The 26,701-nt window shown below is 43.1% G+C and overlaps 1 protein-coding gene across 1 annotated transcript in view; it reads left to right on the top strand.

The window, feature by feature from the left end:
* Positions 1–26,066, top strand: part of ESR2 (estrogen receptor 2) — a 73,028-nt gene extending 46,962 nt beyond the window's left edge. The window contains exons 7-10 of the mRNA XM_045060053.1: positions 2,979–3,112; positions 19,410–19,590; positions 21,441–21,663; positions 25,126–26,066. Coding sequence (XP_044915988.1) covers positions 2,979–3,112; positions 19,410–19,590; positions 21,441–21,630 — 505 coding nt within the window. The 3' untranslated portion in view covers positions 21,631–21,663; positions 25,126–26,066. The remainder of the gene's footprint in view (positions 1–2,978; positions 3,113–19,409; positions 19,591–21,440; positions 21,664–25,125) is intronic.
* The last annotated feature ends 635 nt before the right edge of the window (positions 26,067–26,701 follow it).

Below are 26,701 nucleotides of genomic sequence, written 5' to 3'. Positions count from 1 at the left end.
TCTCTCTCTCCCCTTCTCTGCCCCTCCCCTGCTCGCTCGCTCTCTCTCTCTCTCTCTCGCTTTCTCACTCAAAATAAACTTTAAAAAAATGGCATGCATTTTAATGAGGAAATTATACTAGTTTCAATACTTAGGGATGTGTTTTTAGGTACACGTGGCAACCTCTGAACAAAATGGTTTTGATTTCAGATGAATCCTCTTATCATACTGTTTGGGGAGTGGTGTGAGTATGCATGCCTCTACATGTGCATGACCCCACCTCTGACTGGGTCTCAAAGAGAAGAGCCAAACTGTTAATCAATGAAGGACTTGGGGGGCTTTTTGTTTTTGTCCCCAGAGATATTTTGTTTTGTTTATTTAGTTTGTTAGTTTCATTTTATTTTATTTTTTAATGTTTATTCATTTTTTGAGACAGAGACAGAGTGCAAGTGGGGGAGGAGCAGAGAGCGAGGGGGACCCAGGATCCAAAGCAGGATCCAGGCTCTGAGCTGTCAGTACAGAGCCCGACATGGGGCTTGAACCCACGAACTGCGATATCATGACCTGAGCCACAGCTGGTCACTTAATCGAATGAGCCACCCAGGTGCCCCTATTTATTTAGTTTTGTAAAGATTTAAAAAAAAATTTTTTTTTTATTTTTGATAGAGACAGAGCACAGTGGGGAGGGGCAGAGAGAGAAGGAGACACAGAATCTGAAGCAGGCTCCAGGCTCCAGGCTCTGAGCTGTCAGCACAGAGCCCGATGCAGGGCTCGAACTCACAAACCGCAAGATCATGACCTGAGCCGAAGTCGGACCCTTAACTGACTGAGCCACCCAGGTGCCCCTGCAAAGATTTTTTTTTAAAGTAATATCTACACCCAACGTGGGGCATGAACTTACAACCCTGATATCAAGAGTCACGTGCTCTGGGGCGCCTGGGTGGCTTAGTCGGTGAGTCATCTTGATTTTGGCTCAGGTCATGATCTCGAGATTTGTGAGTTTGAACCTGTCTTTGGGCTCTGCGCTGATAGTGCAGAGCCTGCTTGGGATTCTTTCTCTTTCCTTCTCATCCTCTGCCCTTCTCCCGTCAAAATAAATAAACTTAAAAAAAAAGTCACATGCTCAGGGCACCGGGGGGGCCCAGTCGGTTAAGTGTCCAACTCGTGATACCAGCTCAGGTTGTGATCTCAAGTTTATGAGATTGAGCCCCGCTTTGGGCTCCATGCTGAAGGGGAGCCTGCTTGGGATTCTCTTTTTCCCTTTCTCTCTGCCTCTCTCCCACTCATGCACGTGCACTCTCCTTGTTAAAAATAAAGAAATGATCATTAAAATAGTCATTACAAATGTGTAACATGCTGTAAAGACTGAGCCAGCCAGGTGCCCCTGACCCCCCAAGACATTTTAGAACCAGTTTTATTCAGCATCAGCTCACCTCAAGCCCAACAATTACGATTTCCAATAATTGTCCCCAAGCATAGTGATTTGATTATGTGGCATGAAGGGCCTTCAGGGAATAGGTATTTCACTACGTGCAAAGCATGCATTGTCCTTACTGGACACTTGCAGCTGGCTGCCTGGGAAAGCCCAGAGCAGGGGAGGTGGGAGGAGGGGAGATTTGGAGGTTTCCTACCGGTTTGGGCACCCTTTGCCCAGGGCTGATTCTCCAAGGTGGCCTTTCCCTATGAGTGATTTCTAGGAGGCACTGGCGTTTTATCACTTAACCTGTGCATGTTCGGAAAGCCTCAGGTGGTTGCAGAAGTTACCATATTTGTTTGCAACTTGCAGTTGGCTTGCTTGTAGCTTTGTGCAGGTGAGTCTGCGAGGGTTTGGATGCTGTGGAATGCAGGATCCTGGCCAGCTGCTGTCCTCTCACAGAACCCAATGGGAAAGACTCACCGCCATCGGTGCTCCATTTCGATTCCGCAGAGGCCCTTTCTCCAGCCACCGCCATCACTGGAAACGTCCTGGCTTGGGGTTGGGGGGAGGAGGAGAGGGAACAGTCAGTTCTCTGAAGATCTCAGGTTCCCTTCAGGGGCTGCGTGGGAGACTAAGGATGAAACCCGCAGACACCCACCTCTGCCAGGCTCCCCTTCATCATGCTCTGCAGGTGTTAAGCAAATGAAGTTTCATGGGAAAATCATCTAACTGCTTGTCAAGGGCTTCCAATGACTATGGCTGATGATAATAGAAGATTTTGGGGGGAGCAGTGAGGCAGAATAATGTGTGTCTGGCTGGAGTGAACTGAAGCTGGTATTTTCCAGATACAGTTCAGGTAACTTCCTTCAAAAGTATGCATATAAAAATTCATTTCTATGAATGTTCAAAAGAATTTTGATTATATGGTTTGAAGTTTGTCTAAAACCTTTGCTTAAAAATAATCTTTGGCAAGTCAAAAATGTGCATATTTCCATTTCTACCTTCCTTTCCTGATTCTAACCTGTCTTCTCGCATTGTGATTTCTTTGGCTTTTTTTCAAGTTACGTTAAATGTCTCTTAGTTGCCCCACCAGTTTCTTACATGACCTCCAGGAAGTGAGTTAAGCCCTCCCGTGTGAAGGATTGTTTCAGTATCATTCAGTCTTCCTCATTAGCCCTTCAAAGTCTTCTGATGGGATCACGGAAGGTCGCATTTTAGCAACGTGTGTCGTAACTAGGGCTGGTTGGCCGACAGGGTCTAGGAAGGAAAATGATCAACAGAAACGGCAGTCTGTTAAGGAAACATTTGGTGCGCAGGTAGAAGGAAAATGTATTTCTAATGCACACTTTTGTCTCAGTAGCATTCATTCAAATGTTTGCTGTCGGAATTTATAGAAGTTCCCTATCCTCTCTATGTGAAGATTATTCTAGTAATTTTATACCACTGGATGTGCTTTCATTACCGGTTTGTCAGAGTTAAAGGGTGTTCAAGATGAAATTTGAGGTTAACAAGAAAATACTCATTGCTTTTGCTGGTTGCCTAGTGCTGCATGTTTCTTAAATTTCCAAACAAACTTTTGTAGGGATGAGGGGAAATGTGTAGAAGGAATTCTGGAAATCTTCGACATGCTCTTGGCAACGACTTCAAGGTTCCGTGAGTTAAAACTCCAACACAAAGAGTATCTCTGTGTCAAGGCCATGGTCCTCCTCAACTCCAGTAAGTAGCCACACAGCTGGGCTGTGTTTTATGGGGGAGAGATGCTGTTTCTAGAACTAGCCTGGTGGGAAGAACAGTATCAAACTTCTTATTTTACTTAAAAAGGGAAAAATGGCTTCCTTTCTGACTTCTCTGTTTCGTTTTCTAGGGATTGAAACAGTAGTTAACTTTTGGTAACTTGAATATGAATTATTCACTGGCTGAATTACTGGCAGTAATTTAAAAAAGTGGCTCAAGTTGGAAAAGAAAAAAAAAAAACTTTAAAATACTTACTTTACAGCTTTGTTCATTGTTTATACAGGCATTTTACATGGTTGACCCGCATTTATATTTACTCTTTTGCTTTTATAGATTCATTCATTCATTGATTTCATTTATTCATTTGGTAAAGACATTGAAGATGTAGTCCTGCCTTCCAACAGCTCACACTCTAGGGAGGGAGAGAGAGAAAACAAATTATGAAAAGCAGTGATCGGTGGTCTAATAGAGTAGGTACAGAGTGCTGTGGGAAACCAGGAGAGACACAGGAGTGGCTGCAGAAGGAAACACGGTTTGAGTGCGTCTTCAGGGACGGGCATACATTGGCGGGACAAGGGAAGCACTAGGAGGAATGAAAGGAGGGCCAGGAGCTGCAGGCTGTGCAGAGGAGCAGAGGGAGGTGCGTATGGTTGTGCAGGGTGGTACTGGAGATTACACTGCACGCCTTGGCCGAGAACTGCCCCTGGGGTGCTGAGCAGCCCTAGAAGAGGTCCAGGCAGGGCAGTATCACGGACAGAGAAGCGTTCTGTAGAGATCACTGTGGCTTCCACGCGGAGGACTGGCTGGAGAGGGGAGAGACAGAGGCAGGGGCCTACACAGAGTCATCAGGGACGATGAGAGCCTGAACGGACTTGCTGTGGAGGGGCCAGGGAGGAAGGGCCTGACTTGAAGGAAACATCGGGGTTCGAAGTGAGAAATGAGAGAGGCACTGAAGGTACATGGGTGTGGTAGTGTTGCTGCTCTTTTCTTATTATATAAGTAAAACCTGGTTCTTGTAAACATTCAAACAAAAGAAAAACATACAAGGAAGAAAAAAATCACCAGGAATCCCCCCCGCCCCTGGGCAAGATAACCACCATAAGTTTGGAAACCAATCTTTAACAGCTCTCTGTAGATAGATAGATAGATAGATAGGTAGGTAGATAGATAGACAGACAGCTCTCGATAGATGTAGGTAGGTACATAGGTAGAGATGGGTAGGTAGATAGGTAGATAGATATACGCACACACACATACATACACAGAGAGGGAGATACCCACGCACACACAGGCTTATATGTATAATTTTACATAAACAGCAGAGCATTTTATGTTAAAAATTATAAAGACTTTGAAAGAGGCCTACTTTCATCTAATTATTGGCTTGACCCTTCCAGCCCAACACCAACTAGCTAGTCTTAACAACCAGAGGATAGATTTTATACCTTCTTCTATCCTCTAATAATCTTTTAAAATAATACGTCCCCTCCAATATCCACATAGATAAGCTTTTTCCCCCTATTTAAACAAAGTTAGGGGGAACCTGGGTGGCTCAGCTGGTTGAGTGTCCAACTTTTGGTTTCGGCTTGGGTCATGATCCCAGGGTCGTGGGATCGAGCCCCACATGGGGCCCTGTGCTGAGTGTGGAGCCTGCTTGGGATTCTCTCTCTTTCTCCCTCTGCCCCTGCCCCTCTCCCCGGCTCACACTATCTCTCTCTCTCTCTCTCTCTCTCTCTCTCTCTCTCTCAAATTAAAAACAAAAACAAAAAACCTCACTTTAAAAAATTAGCATAATTTTAAAAGTTGGGATACCTATATATACAAATACTTCTCTGTGTCTTGCGTTTTTACTTTCCAAAATGCTGTGAAATACCTCCAGGTCAGCTAGGAGAGGTCTAACTCATTCTTTGAGTGAGGACATTGTCTGAATTGTTCAACCATTTCTTTGATGGGCCTTTACTTAATTACAGCTTTTTTTTTTTTTTTTTGCCATTATAAACATTGCTGCAGTAAATACAGTTGTGCTATTTTGTACACATTTCTAAGTTTTTATGTAGTGTTGACACTGTTTAGTTTACCACCTACCTGGTGTTTGGCCCAGCTCCTGTCCCTGGTATTGCTTGCTTTGCTTAGCTATTTACTCTCGTTGGCTTATTTCTTTCTGAAATAATATGGGTATGCAAGTTTTTGTTGTTGTTGTTTTGTATATGCAAGTTTTAATCCTCCAACTGATGACTTACGGATACCTTCATTTGGGCATCATATGGGGCTTTGCTACCTAGATTTTATCCAGTCTTACAACTTCATGCTGGAAACAATGGGAATCTCTGGGATCGTTTGATGCCACTTTATTTTAAATCATCCAAAGCAGCAGTTCCTGAAGCCAAAACTCAATGCAGACCCTGTGGCCACCTTCTGGGCACCTGCCCACTCCTTCTGTAACCTACACTTTCCTGCGTGTCTAACACCCCCACGTACTGTTGGCCACTGGCACTAGATCTGATGAGAGGGAAAGGGAGACATACAGAGCAGTGCTTCTTGAGCCTTGGCATGGAGCATGGAGATAGAGGGCTGGATCTGGGCAGGGAGAGTCAGTCCTGAGGGAGGGGAAGGGGGGAAATGAAGAAGGAGATATAGAGACCCCGAAGACAACCTTTATGTACTTCCCAGTTGGGTTTCAATCTGGCCCTCCCTGCCTAGCAGGGCATTTCCCCTACACCCAGTGCACTCTCCACCCCAGTTCCAGAAAACAGTTTGTGAATAGAAATGGTCAACTGTTGGACGAATGAAAATTGTAGAGAAAGCCAAAGAAGACTCCTAAATGCTCTGGCGCTTCTGGCACCTTCTTGACATTTGTACCATTCACCTTTTACGACATAATACGAGGCTTACATCAGCGATTAAGGTGATGTGTGTATAGAGTACGTCCCACTGAGATCTTTGAAATTGATCGTGGAAGAAAATGGACTTTTCCTGATCTCCTTGAATCCACCTACAGACCTTACCTCACACGTGTGCTGCGATTTCTGTCTTTGTTGCTTGAAAAGTTCATTCCCATCTTGGCACAGGAGGATCATCAAGTGCTAGATTATGGGGCTTCTCTTACTTTTGGAAATAATTTAGAGCTCCTTTCTGTGAAGCAGAGTGCTCCTTGCAAAGCCATGTGCTTCTTGTTACACCACTTTGCAGTAGGAAAGCCTTCTGTTTGGCAAGGCTTCTTACTGTCAGTTTAGCCTCCGAGACATCATATTGTGTTGTTGTGAAAGCTAGAAGTATCATCTGTGCAAATGGGAAAGACCAAGGCTACAGCGTCCCTCCTGCAGCATCTGACAGAACTGCCATCATAAAATTACAGAGGGTGAGTCAGGCATGTGACGTAATTACCATTTGTGGTGGTAAATTGAGTAGAATTTGTTTACACTCAATCTATATTTAGGAAATCTTCTTTTCACAAAGTTCCTTTCTCACTTGGTAGTCAAAACAGTTGTCAAATGCATTTAGGAAAACGGAATTCTGTTTCTCCTGGGAAATTTCCATTGTCAGGAGAGAGGGGTCTTTTGTGTGCTAGATTTTAAGCATTTGAAGGTATAGGCTTTTGCTGTTGTTGTTTTGGATTATTTGTAGCGTTACATTAAAAATAGGGGCAGAATCTACTTTCCCACCTTAAATTTAAAAAAAGAAAAAGAAAAACTGGAGAATATATAAAATAGACCTTGGACATTGGACAACAGACCACACAGGACAGTGATCCCCAAGAGAAGGGACACAAATGAAATGAACTCTTGGATCACCCAGTTTACTATCTAGAGCCAACTACCAGGTTCCATAGGGAGAGGTAACCCAAATAGACACCAGTGGTCTCCCTGCACAGGGAGGACAGAGTCATGAATTTGAGGAGGTCAAGGCAGCTGGGATTTGCAGGGGAGGAGACTACTGGAGAGAAAGAGCTGGGTGTATAGGCTTTGGAGATCTGTAGTGGGTGCCCTTCAAGTTTTCGTCTGAGCATTAACCTCATGCTTATGAGGATACTAACCAAGGACAGGGAAAGAGCCATCAGAAAGGAGCAGACAGAAAATTCCTAGCATTTACACAGGGGCTGGAATAGTTCATGTGCTCACCACCCAGCAGGAAAACACTGTAATATACTGGACATTGGGTATAGTATCCAAAAAGGTATTGCATTGGTAGTGAGGTGAACTTAGCTCTAGACTTAAAGGCTGCTCTGATCCTACCAAACAAAACTTAAAAGCACGCCTGAAGGATGAAATTTATTGTCAAGTAATGTAACTGCATCACAGAACAAAGTTCAAGAATATTTAAAAGAATCCAAGAATATCCAATACCCAACCAGGTAAAGTTCACAATGTCTTATAACCAGTCAAAAGTTAGCAAGCATGCAAAGAAGCAGAAAACATGACGTATAATAAGGAGAAAAACCAATAAACTGGAAAAGACCCCAAAATGATACAGATGATAGAATTCGTAGGCAAGAACATTAAAACAATAGTTTAGTAACAATAATTACTATAACTGTTTTCCAAACATCTAAGAGGTAGAGGAAAGCATGAGCAGATTTAGAGGAGACATGGAAAATATGAAATACACACAAATTGAATTTCTAAATGTGAAATTTATAGCTATATGGGATTTATATCTGTGTTGGGAAGTGGAAGAGGGACAGTAAAATATCCTGCAGACTGAGAAAGCACTTTGAGACCAAACAAACAATGCAAACCACTCCACACTGTTTATATGGTTTTATGTAAAGATTAAACAGGTTTCTTTCACAATGGTAAATGGGTATATTTGTCAAGAAGACATAAAAATGCTAAACATTTATGCATTAAAAAGAGGATGTCAAAATATCTGAGCAAAATCTGATAGAACAGCAGGGAGAAATGGACAAATCTCTTGTTATAGTTGGAAATTTTAATGTCCCTCTGTTCTATCAATACAGAACAAGTAGACAGAAAATCAGTAAATATAGAGACTTGAACAATATCGTTAACCAACTTGACCTATTTGACATGTATAGAACCCTCTACCCAACAACAGTAGAAAATATGTTCTTTTCAAGTATTCATGAAATATTTACCAGGATAGACCATATTCTGAGTTATAATACAAGTCTCAATATGTTAAAAAGGATTTAAGTCATACAAAGGATTTTCTTTGATAGAGTGAAACTAAATTAGAAACCGCTAATAAAAAGGTCTTGGAAAATTTCCAAACATTTGGAAACCAGATAACATACATCTAAATAACCCATGGATCATAGACAAAAATCACAAGCAATACTAGAAAATATTATGAACTAACTTACAATGAAAATACATTGTAGCAGAATTTGTGGGTTGCAGCTAAAGCCATAGTTTGAGGGAGATTTATAGCACTCAAGACCCATAGTAAAATAAAAGCAAGGTCTCAGATTAATGACCTTAGCTTCCAACCTTAAGCAACTAGGAAAAACAAAGCAAATGAAACTCCAAGTAAGCCAAAGAAAACAAATGATAAGGATTAGAGTGGAAATCAATGGGACAGAAAAAAGGAAAGCAATCGATATCAAGGAAACCAAAAGCTGATTTTTTTGAGAACAATAAAATTGTTAAGCCTCTAGGCAGACTGCTTAGAATAAAGGAAAGAAGGCACAAATTACCAATATCAGGAGCGAGAGAGGTGACATTACTGGTGACATTATTATTCTGCAGATATTAAAAAGAATAATGAGGTCATATTATGAACAACTTTATGCCAATACATTTGAATACTTAGATGAAATGGAAAAATTCCTTAAAAGACAGAAATTACTCAAGAAGAAATTTTAAAATGCTGAGTAGCCATATATTTATTAAGGAAGTTGAGTTTGTAGTTAAAAACTTTCCCATAATGAAAACTCCAGGCCCAGATGGCTTTTCTGGGAGAATGCTACCAAACATTTAAGGAATTAATAATCCCAGATTTGTACACACTTTGTTTTTTACTTTTTTAATGTTTAATTTTTTTAAAATTCCAGTATAGTTAACATACAATATTCTGTTAGTTTCAGGTGTACAATATACTGACTCAGCAATTCTGTACATTACTCAGTGTTCATCACTGAGCACTGAGTGAACAAGTGAACTGATGACAAGTGAACTCCTTAGTCCCCATCACCTGTTCCTCCACTCGCCTCCCCCATGGTAACCATCAGTTTTCTATATTTAAGAGTTGTTTCTTAGTTTCTCTCTCTTTTTCCTTTGTTCATTTGTTTTGTTTCTTAAATTCCATATATAAGTGAAACATATGCTATTCTGACTGACTGACTGACTGACTTATTTCACTTAGCATTATATTCTCTAGCTCCATTTATGTTATTGCAAATGGCAAGATTTCATTCTTTTTATGGCTGAGTAATATTCCTGTGCGCATGCGTGCTTGCGCTTTATCCATTCATCTTTTGATGGACACATGGGCTTCTTCCATAACTTAGCTATTGTAAATACTGCAATAAACATAGGGGTGCATGTATCCCTTTGAATTAGTATTTTTGTATTCTTTGGGTAAATATTCAGTAGTGCAATTACTGGATCATGGGGTGGTTCTGTTTTTAACTTTTTCAGGAACCTCCCTATTGTTTTCTACAGTGGCTGCAACAGTTTACATTCTCACCAACAATGCCTAAGGGTTCCTTTTTCTTTGCATCCTTGCCAGCACCTCATGTTTCTTGTGTTGTTGATTTAGCCATTCTGGCAGATGTGAGGTAGTATCTCATTGTAGTTTTGATTTGCATTCGCCTGCTGATAAGTGATGATGAGCATCTTTTCACAGGGTCTGTTGGCCATCTAGATGTCTTCCTTGGAAAAAATTCTGCTCATGTCTTCTGCCCATTTTTAAATTGGATTGTTTGGTTTTTGCTGTTGAGTTGTATAAGTTCTTTATAGATTTTGGATATTAACCCTTTGCTGGGCATGTCGTTTGCAAATATCTTCTCTCATTCAATAGGTTGCCTTTTTAGTTTTGTTGATTATTTCCTTTGCTGTCAGAGGTTTTTATTTTGATGTAGTCCCAATAGTTTACTTTTACTTTTGTTTCCATTGCTTCAGGAGACATATCTAGAAGGATGTTGCTACAGCCAGTGTTAGAAAAATTACTGCCTGTGCTCTCTTCTAGGATTTTTATGGTTTCGTGTCTCACATTTAGGCCTTTAATCCATTTTGAGTTTATTTTTGTGTATGGTATAAGAAAATGGTCCAGTTTCATTCTTTTCCATGTAGTTGTCCAGTTTTCCCAACACTATTTATTGAAGAGAGTATCTTTTTCCCATTGTACATTCATTCCTCCTTTGTCAAAGATTAATTGACCATTTAACTGTGGATTTATTTCTGGGTTTTCTAAATTTTTTTAACGTTTATTTATTTTTGAGACAGAGAGAGACAGAGCATGAACGGGGGAGGGGCAGAGAGAGGGAGACACAGAATCCGAAACAGGCTCCAGGTTCTGAGCTGTCAGCACAGAGCCCGACGCGGGGCTTGAACTCACAGACCGCGAGATCATGACCTGAGCCGAAGTCGGCCGCTTAACCGACTGAGCCACCCAGGCGCCCCTATTTCTGGATTTTCTATTCTGTTCCATTGATCTATGTGTCTGTTTTTGTGCCAGTACCATACTGTTTTTGATTATTACAAATTTGTAATATAATGTAAAGTCTGGGATTGTGATACCTCTAGTTTTGTTCTTCTTTTTCTTTTTTTCTAATTTAAAAAAATTTTAATGTTTATTCACTTTTGAGAGACAGAGAATGAGCAGGGGAGGGGCAGTGAGAGAGAGAGAGAGAGAGAGAGAGAGAGAGGGAGACACAGAATCTAAAGCAGGCTCCAGGCTCTGAGCTGTCAACCCAGAGCCTGATGCGGGGCTCGAACCCACAAACTGCGAGATCATGACCCAAGCTGAAGTTGGACACTCAACCGACTGAGCCACCCAGGCACCCCTTGTTCTTCTTTTTCAAGATTGCTTTGGCAGGGCACCTGGGTGGCTCAGTTGGTAAGATCCGACTTTGGCTTAGGTTGGAAAGATAACATGCTAATTGATGTAGACAATCCCAAGGGGTCTACAAAAAAAAATGGGTTTATTAAGGTTGTAGGATAAAAGGATAATATATATAAATCAATTGTATTTCTACATAGTAGCAATTAACAGATGATAATTGAAATTAAACTCAATATTATTTGTATAACATTACAAATTATTAAACTTAGGGATAAATTTGACAGAAGGTTTGAGACTGAGAACTCAAAACATTTCTGAGAGAAATTAAATAAATTGTAAATAAATGGAGAGATATGTTAATGGCCTAGCAGATTCAATATTGTTAAGATGTCAGTGCTCCCCTCAAAATCATCTATAGATTCAATTTGGTCCCAATAAAAATCTCAGCAGGCTTTTTTTGGTAGAAATTGACAAACAGATTCTTAAATTCATAGGGAAATGTAATGAACCTAGAACAGACAAAAGAACTTTGAAAAAGAACTAAGTTGGAAGACTCATACTTCTGGACTTCAAGATTTATTCTAAAGCCACAGGAATGAAAACAACATGTATTGACATCAAAATAGATCACTGAAACAGAATAGAGTCCAGAAATAGACCTATACAATAAGCAATTTTTAACAAAGGTGTCAAGGTAAATAGGGAAAGAATGATCTTCCCACTAGATGGTGCTTGAACTAAAATAGGCAAATTTTGAATGGATACCTCATCAAAGAAGATATGCTGCTGGCAAATAATTACATGCAATGATGCTAAAATTATTCATCAGAGAAATCTAAATTAAAACACAATGAGGGGCGCCTGGGTGGCTCAGTCGGTTGAGCGTCTGACTTCGGCTCAGGTCACAATCTCGTGGTCCGCGAGTTCGAGCCCCGCGTCGGGCTCTGGGCTGATGGCTCAGAGCCTGGAGCCTGCTTCCGATTCTGTGTCTCCCTCTCTCTCTGCCCCTCCCCCGTTCATGCTCTGTCTCTCTCTGTCTCAAAAATAAATAAACGTTAAAAGAAAAAATTAAAAAAAAAATTAAAACACAATGAGAAACCACTCCATACCCAATAGATTGGCTAAAATTAAAGAGACTGGCCATATCAAGGGTTTGTGAGAATGTGGAATAAGAACTCTCATTGCACTACTGGAGAGGATATAAACTGGTACAACTACTTTTATTTACTTATTTTGGTGCAGCTACTCTTGAAACCTGATTGGCATTTTCTTAAATAGTTAAGCCTACATGTACCAGGTTACCCATTCATCCCACTTCTTGGTATTTACCGAAGAGAGATGAAAGCATATGTTCATACAAAAACTTGTATGCAAATGTTATAGCAACTTTATTTGTAATAACGCTAAACAGGTAACAACCCAAATGACCACCAACAGATGAAAGGATAAACAAATGTGATATATCCTTAGAGTAGAATACTGCTCAGCAGTAAAAAGCATTGAACTACTGATAGATATATGCAGCATTATGAACCTTAAAATAATAGTGCTGAATGAAAGAAGATAGACAAAAAAGCATACATACTAGAAGACCTCATTTATATAAATTTCAGAAAAAGCAAGCTAATCTATAGTAGCAACAGATCTGTAGTTGCCGGGGGATGGGATGGGGGTTGGGGAAGGTGGAGGGATAGATTACTTAGGGACACGAGGGAACTTTTGAGGGTGATGAATGTGTTCATTATCTTGATTGTGGATTATGCTTTTAATGGTGTGTGTATGTGTGTGTGTATGTATATATATATGTACATAGGTCAAAACTAATCAGATTGTACACAGTAAGTGTGTGCAGGTTATTGCATATCAGTTATACTTCAACAAATCTGTAAACAATGTAATTAAAACAGAAAAAGAAAGACGAAGAGGGCAAAAATTGTAGCCTGAATGGAAAAGACATACTGCGCAGCAGCGACTGTATCCAGTACAGGAGGGAGACCCTGGGGATAAGGGTCAGGAAAAGAGAAATGGAGTAGGTTTCTTAAAGTCCAAAGGCTGGGGATGTTCTCTGTCCCGTATTGGGAGAGCAGAGTCTCTGAGGGCTGCTACTCTGAGGGTTGCTGTCAGCTTCCCTTGTGTGCTAGGTAAGCATTGGGCTGTCTGGAGGTAGTCTCCTGCGTAAGTGACGAGCTCAAGTTGGGATGACATCATTCAGTCAGGTCTGAATTGGTATCAGCATGCTAGGTGGCCAGGTCAGGGTTTGTTAGTAGTCATATGTATGTATATGTATGTATGTGTTTATATCTGACTTTTTTATAGCCAAGACAGTGTTTTTAACAGAACTATGAGGTATAATTAATATACAATAAACTGTACATGTTTAAAGCATACAATTTTATGCATTTGGGCAATCATATACGCCCCTGAAAGTGTCACCACAGTTAAGATAGTGAACATATCTATTACACTCAGAAGTTTCCTTGTGCCCCTTCCTAATTTCCCCCTTCTTCATTTCTTCCCCCTGTCCAATCCCATGCAACCCCCCCAATACAATTTCTGTCACTATAAAACATAGTCAACATAAAATGGCACAGATTAGTTTGCATTTTATAAAACTTTATATAAAATGTATTTGGGGGTGACCAACTATTTAGATTTACCTGAGACTGAGGAGTTTCCTGGGATGCAGGACCCTCAGTCATGCTAACAGGTGTGTAATGGCATATATTTGTGGTTTCTTTGGTTTTTTCCTGTAACTAATGATGTGAATTTTTTCGTATGCTGCTTTGTAATATCTGTATCTTCTTTGGGGAAGTATTTGTTAAAATAGTCCATTTTTAACGGGATATTTGTTTTCCTTTTTTTTTTGAGGTACAGTTGACATACAATATTAGTCTCAAAATTTTTTTAACATTCAGCTTTGAGAGACAGAGCAGAACTGTGTGTGGGGGAGGGGCAGAGAGAGAGGGAGACACAGAATCTGTAGCAGGCTCCAGGCTCTGAGCCGTCAGCACAGAGCCCCACGCAGGGCTTGAACTCATGAACCGTCAAATCATGACCTGAAGTCGGACACTTAACCGACTGAGCTCCCCAAGTGCCCCGGTATTAGTTTCGGATGTAGGTAGCTATGTTTTAAAGAGCTGCATACTTCTGTGTTATTTATCTCTATTTATTTTTATTTATTTATTTATTTATTTATTTATTTATTTATTTACTTACTTGCTTACGTTCTGGGTTATTTATCTCTTCTAATGACATAATATAGAATGAATATTAACTTTATTATCCAATTCAATTTCAGTTTAGTAAATGTTTATTTGGTTTCAGGTATGTGCCAATGACTTCTAAATAGTAAAAATGTCAAAGTGAACTAGATACATGTGTTTGGTCTAGAATAGCGATATACACTGAAACAGGTAATCGGGGGTCTGGTCCTTGCTAGGCTTTAGTAGCAGAAGAGTATCGTCCTTGCTACGGGGAGAGAGATAGAGAAAGGACATCACCATTTTGATTCCTCTCTCAGCACATCCTCTTACACACAACCTAGGATGTGAGGGGCACTTGGCATAACTTTATGATTCTCAGCCTTTGATGCGGCTTCTGAAACTTGGCTTCTAAAATTTGGAGATCACAGAAAACACTGCATTTAACAGCCTGTTACAATGTTTGCTAAAATGTTTTAGAACTCAAAAGTGTTATACAAGTGTTGTAGTTAACATAACAACATATCCAAATTAAGAGTGGTGGGACCAGCCATCTTGTCATCCAGAAACCTGAAGACTGAATACGTTTTCCCCTGGATAGAATCAAGGGTACCGAATGTAGGACATGGAGTCGGATCAGTCTGCAAATAGTCTTTAAAAATATTTAAAATTAGGAAGTGGTCTGTGTTTTTAGATTTTTTTTAACGTTTGTTTTTGAGAGTGAGTGACAGAGCATGAGCAGGGGAGGGGCAGAGAGAGAGAGAGAGAGAGTGACAGAGCATGAGCAGGGGAGGGGCAGAGAGAGAGGGAGCCTCTGAAGCACGCTCTGGGCTCTGAGCTGTCAGCACAGAGCCCACTGTGGGGCTTGAGCCCACAAACCATGAGATCATGACCTGAGCTGAAGTCAAATGCTCAACCGACTGAGCCACCCAGGAGCCCCTGGAAGAGGTCCATTTGTCCAAGCAGTTTTAAGACTTAAAAAGGATGAAACTTTTTGTTCAATGAAAGAAATAGAGGGTTAGAACCAGGCAATGCTCTTTGCCATTAAGAAGATGATGGAGACAACAACTCAAGCCCTGGTTCACTCTGAGTTTTGGGGAGAGCTCCCGTGAGGCAGGTGAGTGGAAGGCAGAGGCACAAAAGGATACACAGAAGGATGCTGAAGAGGCCAGACGGGGCCTTTTCTATTGACGGACTGTGGGAGCAAAGCATTGTGAACATCAGCCTGCTGGTTTCCTATCACGGGCCTTTCTCAAACACTGGCCTGTTCTCGTGGTGCTGGGGTAGGAGGCGGTGATAAAGGGATGGGTCATGGCTAGAGCTTCCTTACCTTAAAGCAAAGAGGCAAACACCACATATACCTCCCCAAAGCACATTTTTCCTTTGGCTAGTATTCTGGGATTTTTATTAAACACTTAAGATTTTCTGATTTATTTGCCTTCAGTCAAGGAGAGCTTATATCTTCATCCTTTGAACGTAGGATGTGGCAGATCTTGGGGAGTCTACCCCCCCACCCCCCGCCTCGGTGTACTGCTCAGAATGTCATCAGGTAGGTTAGTGAGAGGAACACACAGCTGTTCCCAGGTGATAAAGAGGAGAGGAGATTATGTCTTTGTTTTTATTTTACTTTCTTTGGTATGTGTGGGGCATGGTGCCAAGATCTTGTCTTCTTTAGTTTCATGTAAAGTAATTGAACTGTGTTCTGAAATGAATCCTGACGTTTTTTAAATACTTTTTTTAAACAATTTTTTTTACTAACTGATTTGTTTCACTACTTTTTTAAAACATTTTTTTTTTTACTGTTTATTTTTGAGAGAGAGAGACACACACACACACAGAATGCAAGCGGGCGAGGGGCAGAGAGAGAGGGAGACCCAGAATCTGAAGCAGGTTCCAGGCTCTGAGCTGTCAGCACAGAGCCCGACGCGGGGCTCGAACCCACGCACTGTGAGATCATGACCTGAGTCAAAGACGCGTAACTGGCTGAGCCACCCAGGCACCCCAACTGATGTTTTTACTTTTGGCTGGTAGAAGAGCTTAAGTTTTGTTCCCTGTGTGTCTGGGTGGTGAGCATCCCAGAGGTGAGGGCTTTGTGTCCTGTCTCCTGCCTCTGCCACAGCCTGCCAGTTAGCAATGACTCTGTAAGTACACGCTTGGTGAGCCCCGGGGTGTGTGAATGCCCAAGTGCAGGCTTGGCACTGCTGACCAACGAGGCAGCAAAATGGGTATTTTTCGGCTAAATTCCTTCCCAGGATGATCTTATATAGGTTAATCTTTCTGCATATAAAAACTTTCCCCGTATCTAAAATTGATACAGTCCTCACAAAACCTAACTGACTCCCGTCCCCAAACTCCTTGCTGGTGATGACAGTGATGGCCCGGTAGGAAGCTGCACTGCCCCCACAGCCTCTAGAAGACCCAGGGCTTGCCTTTGGCAACGACTACTCCTTTGTGAAGAGGGATTCACCTACTAGACAATTCACCCATTTAAAGTATACAATTCAGTGGATTTTAGTGTGTCCATAGACTTATGCACCACCCATCATCACAACCAATTTTAGAATATTTTCATCACCCCAAAAGAAGGCCTGTACTCATTAGTCATCCCTCCCTAATTTCTCTTCCACCTTTACTCCTAGGCAGCCACCCCCGTGTATAGATATGCCTGTACTGGACACGTCCTATAAATGGAACCATACAAATTGTGGTCCTTTGTAACTGGCTTCTTTCACTTGGCATAAGGTTTTCAAGGTTCATCCATGTTGTAGCATGAATGAGTCTTTTGTTCTTTTTTATGGCTGAGTAATACTCCATTGTATGGACACACCCCATTTTGTTTATCCATTTATTAATGGGCACTAGATTTGTTTCCACTTTTAGGCTATCATGAGTAATGGTGCTGTGAATACTAAATGGCTATGTATACTTAGCTGAGGAGTTATTTTTATTTTTTCACTTTGTCACTTTGGACCAACACACATCCTTTTAGAATCCAAAAACATATTTCTGACAGCAGAAATCCATGGAGCACACATCCTGTAGAAGCATGGACTGAAGGGTAGTTTAGAGAAAGCACTTGTTAGTGCAGCTGGGGTCAATTTTAGGGGAAGTAAGTTTAATGAGATTAATAATTTTCTGTGCGTATCCCTAAAATATGCATTAACCCGCATTTTTATCATTTCAGTTATGATGGTGTGATTGGCTAACCTGATGTAAAAATCTGAACCTATGTACATTCAGCTTAATTCTTCCCTTTATGAGTATTCATTCCATGCCAGTCTTTGCAGTAGGGTGATGAGGATATAACGATAAGCAGACAGGGTCTGTGCTCTCGAAGTGCTTATGTCCAGTGTCTCTGAGGGTGGAAGGGTGGCCATGGGTGTGTATAAGGAAATCCAGGATGTGGGACAACATGGTGCCGTCTGCGCTGTCAGAACTTCAGAGAACCAGAGTAGACTTAGGGCGGGATAGTAGGGAGGTCAGGAGAGCATCCAGAAGGAAGTTCACAGCCAGGCTGGGATCTAAAGGAGGAGTGGATGTGAATAAGCAAAAGAGGGAGGGTGGAGAGGAGGAGAGGGAGAGCGAGCGAGTTCCTAAGCAGAAAGTTGGGCGTGTTCTTTGCATCACCTGCTCTGGAGTTAAAAGGGTTCAAGGTGAGGTGCGGTGGGAGTTGAGGGTGAAAAGAGCAGAGAGTGGCCTGGTACCCTTGAAAGCTGCGTCAGGTGGTTTGGACTCTGACCCAAGAGCTGGGAAGTCATGAAAGGGAGCCACGTGAGCGGGTCTGCATTTTGGTGGCTCGGAAGGGGCACGTTGGGCCAAGGGTGGGACCTGTTTCCCTTGCGGTGTGAGGGCAGGTCACCTGCTGTGGGGTTCAGTCAGAGTTTTGAGGCTATGGGGGGATTCAGGAAGCATCACTGTGGAGAATGAGGTGAGCCTGTGAGTTAGAGAAGCAGTTCTGGGTTACTGTAAAAAGATGAATATTTTAAGCCTACATTGTCAGACATTGTGGAGGGACAGGCCCCAGGGGTGTGGTGAAGCATTACGCTTGCATAATTGTGGTTCAAGATGTCCCTTGCCTCCACTGAACTGTGTGGAACTGAGCTACCTTAATTGAACTAAAAATACCGATAAAAAAAAAGAGAATGGAAAGTGCCCAAATTCCATGGATGATGGCGTGCTGGTCCTCATTATCCTTCTAGCACACAGCCGGCAGGTCCCTGGTTGGTTCCACAGAGTTGCCATTTATTCTTACTTTGAAACCGAAAGCCTGGAAGAGAAGCTAATTATTTCCCTGCTTTCAGGGATGCAGGAGGCAGGATTGGTGGTGGGGTGTGGGGGCAAGAGGATTTACCTGAGCCATTATTTTGCAAATACTGGGAGGCCACAGTATCTCAGATCCTAGAGCCAGAGGGGGATTAAACACCGGGCAGGGTAAGATGAGGTAGGGGGTGGGGAACAGCCTACTTCGAGGATGGCTTTGGGGATCTCAGGAGTCCTGTGCCTGCAGGCTTTGCCCAATGAGGTGCTCAGGCCGGAAGCACTAGGGAACTGGTCTGGGGTCCAAGAACTAGAGATGGTCTTCCTGCCCCAGCGAGGTGCCACCAGAGGTGTGATGCCAAGGGCCTGGACAGCGGGCCTGCCATGGCTGTCTGCATGTGGTGGACAGGGGAGGCTACGTCGCCGTGGTCATTCGTTTATGTTTGTTAAACTCCCCTTAGATGAGGGGGCCTCCTAGGGGCTGAGAGTAGAATTAATCTCACTCTCTGACCCTCTCTGTATGTAGCTGTTACTACAGCTGAGAAACACCATGTAATGGTTCAGGCCACCAGATAGGTTTACTGCTAGGAAAAGCCACGGTTGTGGGCCACGTGGCATTTTGAGAGACCAGTTAGTCGGCCCGCATTCAGCCAGGCCTGGTGACGGGGCTGGCTCTCGGGGGAAGGACACCATGGGCAGGTGAAGATTTTAAGACTTCACTCTACGTGCAGATGCCAGAACAGCCCAGATAAATTTGGCCCCCTTTCTGGAGAATGTAGGCATTCTTAGCTGCTGGATACACGACTTCCATTCCCTCTCCTCAGAGCAATGACTCGTGGCTGTTGTTCTCCGTCCAGGTATGCACCCGTTAGCCGCAGCAAGCCAGGAGGCTGACAGCAGCCGGAAGCTGACTCACTTACTGAACGCCGTGACCGATGCTCTGGTCTGGGTGATTGCCAAGAGCGGGATTCCCTCCCAGCAGCAGCCAGTCCGCCTGGCTAACCTCCTGATGCTCCTTTCTCACGTCAGACACGCCAGGTACAATCCTGGGGTGGGGGTGGGAGGGCAGCTCCACTGAATGTGTGGGGGTGGGGGGGGGTTGCACGCACGTGCTCTGAGAAGGGTGAAGAGCTTTGAGAAAGTGTTTGCAAGTTTGAGAGTAATAAGGTAGAATTTTTACCTCTAAAGGAAAATAACCCCCTAAAAGGGAATGGTGGTGGTGGTGGGGTCCCTTCATCGGTGCATGAGCCTGTGGCCAAAGATTGGCATAGTGGGCACTGACTAGATGTCATGTGACCCCTTATAGGATATTTATGGCATCCTTCCTCTGTTTTTTAGTTGCTGGGGGTTTGGGCTTGTTCGTGGAATTCTAAAAAGGGCAGTGTCTCTACTAACATGACGTGCCTCCCCTCCCTGCACCACTACTCTGAGGTCATTTTCTTGGGGAGGTTAGATCAACTCCTGAGGCTAGTGATCTGGGGAAGTACTGAAGCAGCAAATGCATTGCTCCTAGGGGAAATACAGGGTTAGGTTCCTGAGAGGCTCTGGTCACAACATTTTCATCCTCCAATTCATACATAACCTTGGTGTACCTGTGTTTGTGTTTAAAGAGTGGTTCTGTTCTTGTGACAGCATCAGGACATTAAGAATGAGACCAAAGGGAACTGGCGAGGCCAGCAGGTTTAGGAAGGTAGGGCCGTGAGGGGAGTGTATTCAGGGAACATGAATCATGTGTTCTGATGACGAGGGACTCCCCTGGTGTAGGATGGTAGCTCTGTGCTGGGATAGTGATGCTCAGTGCTAGATGGCTCCTGGGATGAGGGTCACCCTGCCCTGGAGCAGGAAGAGGGGAGATGAGGTTGGAAAGTAGTTGCTACCCAAGGAGGACGAAAGTCTGGGGGCCGTGGGGAAGGACAGTACTCACCTCAAGGATTATTACAAGGGGGCGGAAATGAAAACAACCTTTGCCTTGTTTCCTCTTGAATGATTATTTGCCACCAGGATCATTTTCAGAACAGGTACCATCCATTCTCATTATTCACAGATTCTGTATTTGCAAAGGTGACTACGTTTACAAATTTATTTGTAACCCCTGAATCCATACTCTGTGGCATTTTTCGTGCTCATTCAAGGACGTGTGCAGAGTGGCAAAAAATTTGAGTTGCCCACACGTACATTCCCAACTGAGGTCAAACAAGGTGACACTTGCATTCTTGTTTCAGCCCTTGTACTATAAAGAAATGTCCTTTACGTGGTCTCTTCAGTGCCATGTCTTTGCACTTTTTTGTGCTTTTTGTTGGGAGATTTCAGTGTCTAAATGTGGCCCCCAAGCACAGTACTGAAGCACTGTCAGTGTTCCTGAGTGCAAGAAGGCTGTGATATGCCTTATGGAGAGAATACGCGAGTCAGATCAGCTTTTATTCATGCATGAGCTATGGTACCATAGACTGTGAGTTAAATGTTAATGAAGCGACAAGTTATGTTAAACAAGGTGTCTTTAAACACAAACACAGGTACACCTAGGTTATGTATGAATTGGAGGATGAAAATGTTGTGACCAGAGCCTCTGTATTTTCCCCAGGAGCAGTGTATTTGCCGATTCAGTGTTGGTGGCAACTATGTAGAACATAACTGGTATGAAAAATGAGAATTGCACTCCGTGCCAGGTTCTGTCGGGCCACTGCAGGTGGGTGGTGGGACACTGAGGTGCTTGCCCTTCAGTGTATAGATGATTGATGGAGCCAGATGGAAGGACCCTACCTAGAGCAAATGGCAAAGGGATTTGGGGTGTGGGGTGGACCGACTTTGTTGGGGAGAGCTGGGGAAGATTTTGAAGTTCCCACGGCTGCCTCACGGGAAGGACTCTCAGCATCTCTTTGTTCCCATAGTAACAAGGGCATGGAACACCTGCTCAACATGAAGTGCAAAAACGTGGTCCCAGTCTACGACCTGCTGCTGGAGATGCTGAATGCCCACACGCTTCGCGGGCACAAGTCCTTGGTCACAGGGTCCGAGTGCAGCCCGGCAGAGGAGAGTAAGAGCAAAGAGGGCTTCCAGAACCTCCAGTCTCCTCAGTGATGCCCATCCTGGGGCGAACAGGCCACAGAGGAGGTCAGAGGCTGAAGTGTGAACCCCAAATGCAAACCGCGAGCTCCATCTGGAAGTGGGCGGGCTTCATCGTCTTTCTCCTGCGTGGTCCCTCATTGGGTCATGGTAGGCTCAGCCATGTGCCATCCTTCACCTGACCTCTCCACTTCCCTAGCTGAGAAAGCTAGGGAGCATGTTTGAATGCAGAGTTTACCTCTCGCTTGGCCTCATAGAATCTCAGTGTGGTTCCTTTCTTACTTTCCATCTCCCTTCTGTTCCTCTGGGAAACATCCTGAAGGTTTTGGAATGAATGGTGGAAATCTGACGTGGAAGGTTTATAAGGTAGAGAGGGAGAGAATGAGGCACTTTAAAGAAGTGGACTAACCTTTAAAGAAAATTTTTTTTAAATGTTTATTATTATTTTTTTTTTGAGAGAGAGAGACAGTGAGAGCAGGGGAGGGGCAGAGAGAGGGAGACACAGAATCTGAAGCAGGTTCCAGGCTGTGAGCTGTCAGCACAGAGCCCTACGTGGGGCTGGAACTCACAAACCATGAGATCATGACCTGAGCCGAAGTTGGATGCTTAACCGACTGAGCCACCCAGGTGCCCCAAGAAGTGGACTAACCTTTATTGTGTCACCTAACCTGCCCTTAGATAGGCCTTTGTTTGCCCTCTTCCAGGCCACTTGATTATAGGATTGAAAACCAAACAATGAATGAATGAACTAGTTCCACAAACCTGCCTCACAAATCTGTGAGGACTAAGGCCATGTATCACTATTACCATTGAAGGCCAGAGGGATTGCAACCTGGGGAGCTGGTGGTCAGGCTGGGAAGTGAGCCACGTTCTCCACCCCCGCCCCCCCCCCCCCCCCCGCACTTGACCTTGCTGCCATCTTCATAGAGGTTCATTCCTTTTGGTTTGCATTCATAGAGCCTGCTAATTATTTGGGGTGCATGTGTGTTTGTGATCACTTTCATGGAGGATTGTAGAGATTTAAATCTAACTGCCCCTGGAATTTTCCTTCCTCAAAACTCTCTTGTCTCAGGTGCCCAGTGTGTGCTGGAGAAAGGCCCAGTGTTTGCAGGAATGGGTTTCTCTTGTGGGTTTGGGTCACAGCCACAGTGCTTCCCTGGGACATCCACAATTGTCACATCAGCCATCCATAGACAGGGACACGTCAGGCTGTGTGTGCAAGGCATGCTGTTCCGTGGAAAGATGAATGGCTACAGACACACCGGTATGTCGGGTTCATGGCCACAGTGTAGATTTGGTGAGCATTACCACCTGAACAACCCTGGTCTGCAAACTCTACTTAAAAAAAAAAAAAAAAAAAAAAAAAAAAATATATATATATATATATATATATATATATATATATATTTAGGGATATTTATAGCAAGAATTCTTTTACATCCTACGGCTCTTTTGAACTGGTTTCTTATCAGAACACTTCTATGGTGAGTGTGTGGGGGGGAACTTCGTAAACTATTAGTTCCTATTTCAAGTGGAACATAAATAGGACGAGGTGATAAAGCACCTCTGAAATTACAATTTTAACTCACTTTTTCATAATGGAAACCTTCAGGAACATGGTGAATGCGTAAAATGAGTTACATCTGTACCTTGAAAGTGAGCAGTTAAATAATCATGTATGATTTTTTTGATGATGTTTTAAAAAATTACCTTGTGAGAGGAGATTAAACTCATTCTCTTTTCGAAAATAGGTTTACTTTGCTAGCACACTCTGTATTTACTAAGTCATTAGGAAAATTAAATTCAATGTTGTAAAGGTTGGTTTCTGCCAGGGAGTCCTTGGATAATTCTTAATTTTGGTGCAGTTTTACTGAAAGTTGAGCAGAGCCGTTTCAGAAACACGTGGACACAGACCTAGAGAACACGCCATTGTCTGTAGTCTAAGGTGGCCTGAAATTATTCCTAGTGGCTCAGTGTTGCAGCCTAGGTGAGATTTGGTATAGATCACATGGACTGCCTTTTACAGGAACTGGGGAACCAGTGTCATCCAGAAGGTCAATTTTCTTTCTTTCTGGGCAGCCTAGAACCCTGCACATTGAACAGAAGATAGCAGGTTGGGGAAACCGAAGTGGGAGGCAAAGGAGGCAGTCTTGAACAAGTATTTGCTGATGAAGTTCTCTCTCTCTCTCTCTCTCTCTCTCTCTCTCTTTTCATGTTTGTTTATGTGTGCGCATGCGAGAGAGAAAGAGCGCATGCGCGCAAGCTGAGGAGGGGCAGAGAGCGAGAGAGACAGAGGATCTGAAGCAGGCTGCGCACTGTCGCACAGAGCCCGATGCAGGGCTGGACCTCACGACACTGTGAGATCATGACTTGAGCTGAAGTCAGACGCTTAACTGACTGAGCCACCCAGGTGCCCCTGCTGATGAAATGTTCTTAATTGTACTTACAAAAGAGACTACCAGGTTCAAAAACAAAACAAAACAGAATGAGGTCCCAGCCACTGCCACAGGAGCATGCAGTGACATTTTTTAGGTTGGATTTTGCTGCCCAAGGTAGAAACCAGATTTGTCCCAGGTGTCTAAGCACCTTTCCGTGCCAAACCCTGTGCTTGCCCGGAGGGTGCATGTGCTTGAGTAAACCCTTCCAGCGCCCACTACGCAGCCCCTCATTATTCCCGCATGCTCCTTGAGGCTGCTTGCTTCACTGCATTTAGATTCAGCCACGAGGGGGATGTAACACGTTGGTAATTTCTTCTTGGCTCAGGTTGCCATTCGGGGGGGATGTGCTGCTGGTACAGGTTAGTCTAGCCTGGGGGGGGGGGCCTCCTTCGTGCAAGGCTGTCTCTTAGAACTGGGATCTGGGCCAAGTAGGCAGTTGAGATGACGTGGCGTATAGTTGAAAAGGGTTCTTCATTTTGTTTAGAATATTTTAGGGCCCTTTCCCCCACTGCAGATGGAGTGTTTCGAATCTCTGTGCCCATCTGCTCCAAACGTGTCCTCTAAAGATGACACCAGTGTGCAGTTTTTATGTTTTTGGTAAACTCTCAGTATCCATTTTAAAGATGAATCATTTTTCTTTAATAGTGCTTTCTTTTAAATGTCTTTTTTGGGGGGGTATCCATACCCCTCAAAGTGATCTATAGACAACTTTAAATTCTGCCATAGCTAAGCCAGGATTTTGTTGTTTCCAAGATCAGTTTTCAAAAGGAATTAACTCGGGGAAATAGGACCTGATAAATGTAAACAGGAATTAACTTGAGTATCGGAAGGGGAAAAAAACCCCACCCAGCTACACTTTATGTATTATGGAAAAATGATCTTAGCTTTGCCTCACACTCGTGTGGCAAGATTCTTTTCTTCCATTTTGATCTGCAAGTTATTGTTTAACGTAAGAAGCTTATTTGTGGGAGACGAATGAGATTTGGGCTTAATTCCAAAAACACGAGTGTCTCATACAGAATCATACGGCAAATGTTAATGAAATAATTAACATGGAATATTCTTAACACAGGGAACGTTAGAAGAGAGCATTCACTCGGAATCCCGGGAGGGAACTGGCAATTCCTAGAGAGGACGGTGTGGGCGAGCCTGGGGCTGCACAGTGAGTGTGCACACGTTGTCCTGTGTCCCCCACCCCTCCCCCGTCCCCTCTGTGTGGCCTCAGGCCTGTCACATTCATACTGTCTACTGGGACCATTATAGAGGATTCGACCCTAACATCATTTTGAGGAGATTTTTCTTAAACACTTGAGGTGGGAATGGAAGATTGTCAGTCTAATAACAAATCTAGGGGGTCTCAACTGTATTAAAAACAAAACAAGGCAAATCAAAAGTTCTGCAGTGAGACAATCTTTATCTGGATTATTTCACCTGCCGACTCAGCTAGAAGGCAATTATTCTAGAGTTCAGTAAAAAGACATGAGTTACCAGTTCTTGGCAGAGTGACTTATATAATCATATAAGTAAGCTAGGTTGAAGCAAATCTAGAATATTCTAGCATGTGAAAAGTTTGGTTTTTATTTAAATCAGCTAAGGAGCTTGCATATAGGGACACTTTTTCAAATTCAAGGTGCACCTTCAGTATATAGGTCTGTTTTGAAACAAAATGTTTTTTATTGAGTAAGATTTGACCCATTTCTTTAAGCTGCTGAAAGCCTTTTAGAAAACATAATAAAGGTTACGTGAAGGAAATGATAAAAATACATCATTTAGTACCTAAAAATAACACTTGTGGAACACTTACTGTGTGCCACAGTTCTCCATGCCTCATACTTCTGCATTTACTCTTTATAATAATTACCGTTATCCTAATTTTCTGGCTCTGGAAAACAGAGGGTACAAGAAAACTTGTTCAAGGTCACACAGGGCAGTTAGTGACAGAGCTAAACACAAGTAAAGTTCCAAAGCTTAAAGTAATCATGCAGTTTAGTTAAAAACAAAACAACACACACACCAAAAAAAAACCCCAAAACACTAAAGAAATATTTTTATTTTATTTTATTTTTTTAAATGATATGATTTTTTTAAAATTTTTTAACGTTTATTTATTTTTGAGACAGAGAGAGACAGAGCATGAATGGGGGAGGGTCAGAGAGAGGGAGACACAGAATCTGAAACAGGCTCCAGGCTCCGAGCTGTCGGCACAGAACCCGACGCGGGGCTTGAACTCACGGACCGTGAGATCATGACCTGAGCTGAAGTCGGACGCTCAACCGACTGAGCCACCCAGGCGCCCCAAGAAATATTTTTAGACTGCGGAATCCATTCATCAATTGCGATCTGACACGCATGGCTGCTCTGGTTTAAGTGGGGCCTTCCCAATTTCTGCAATACCCTGTAGGCACAGTGACAGCTTGCAAACTTGACACAGAGGTTGAGTCTCATCTTTTATCCACACGTAAAATTAAAGCCCAGAGGGGTAAGCTGACCTGCTCAAAGTCATAAAACTACTTACGGCAAAAGTTGGACAGGAATGGAAGTCTTCTGCCTGCCTGGCCAGCATTGCTCCTGCTGCTTGACGTGAATCTCAGTGTGTAACACACATTAGAGTTAGGGTTGCCTCTGGGCACCTGGGTGGCTCAGTCATG

This window comes from Felis catus, chromosome B3, assembly GCF_018350175.1.
Source record: "Felis catus isolate Fca126 chromosome B3, F.catus_Fca126_mat1.0, whole genome shotgun sequence".
Lineage (NCBI taxonomy): Eukaryota > Metazoa > Chordata > Mammalia > Carnivora > Felidae > Felis > Felis catus.
This window is presented reverse-complemented; position numbering and strand designations above follow the sequence as displayed.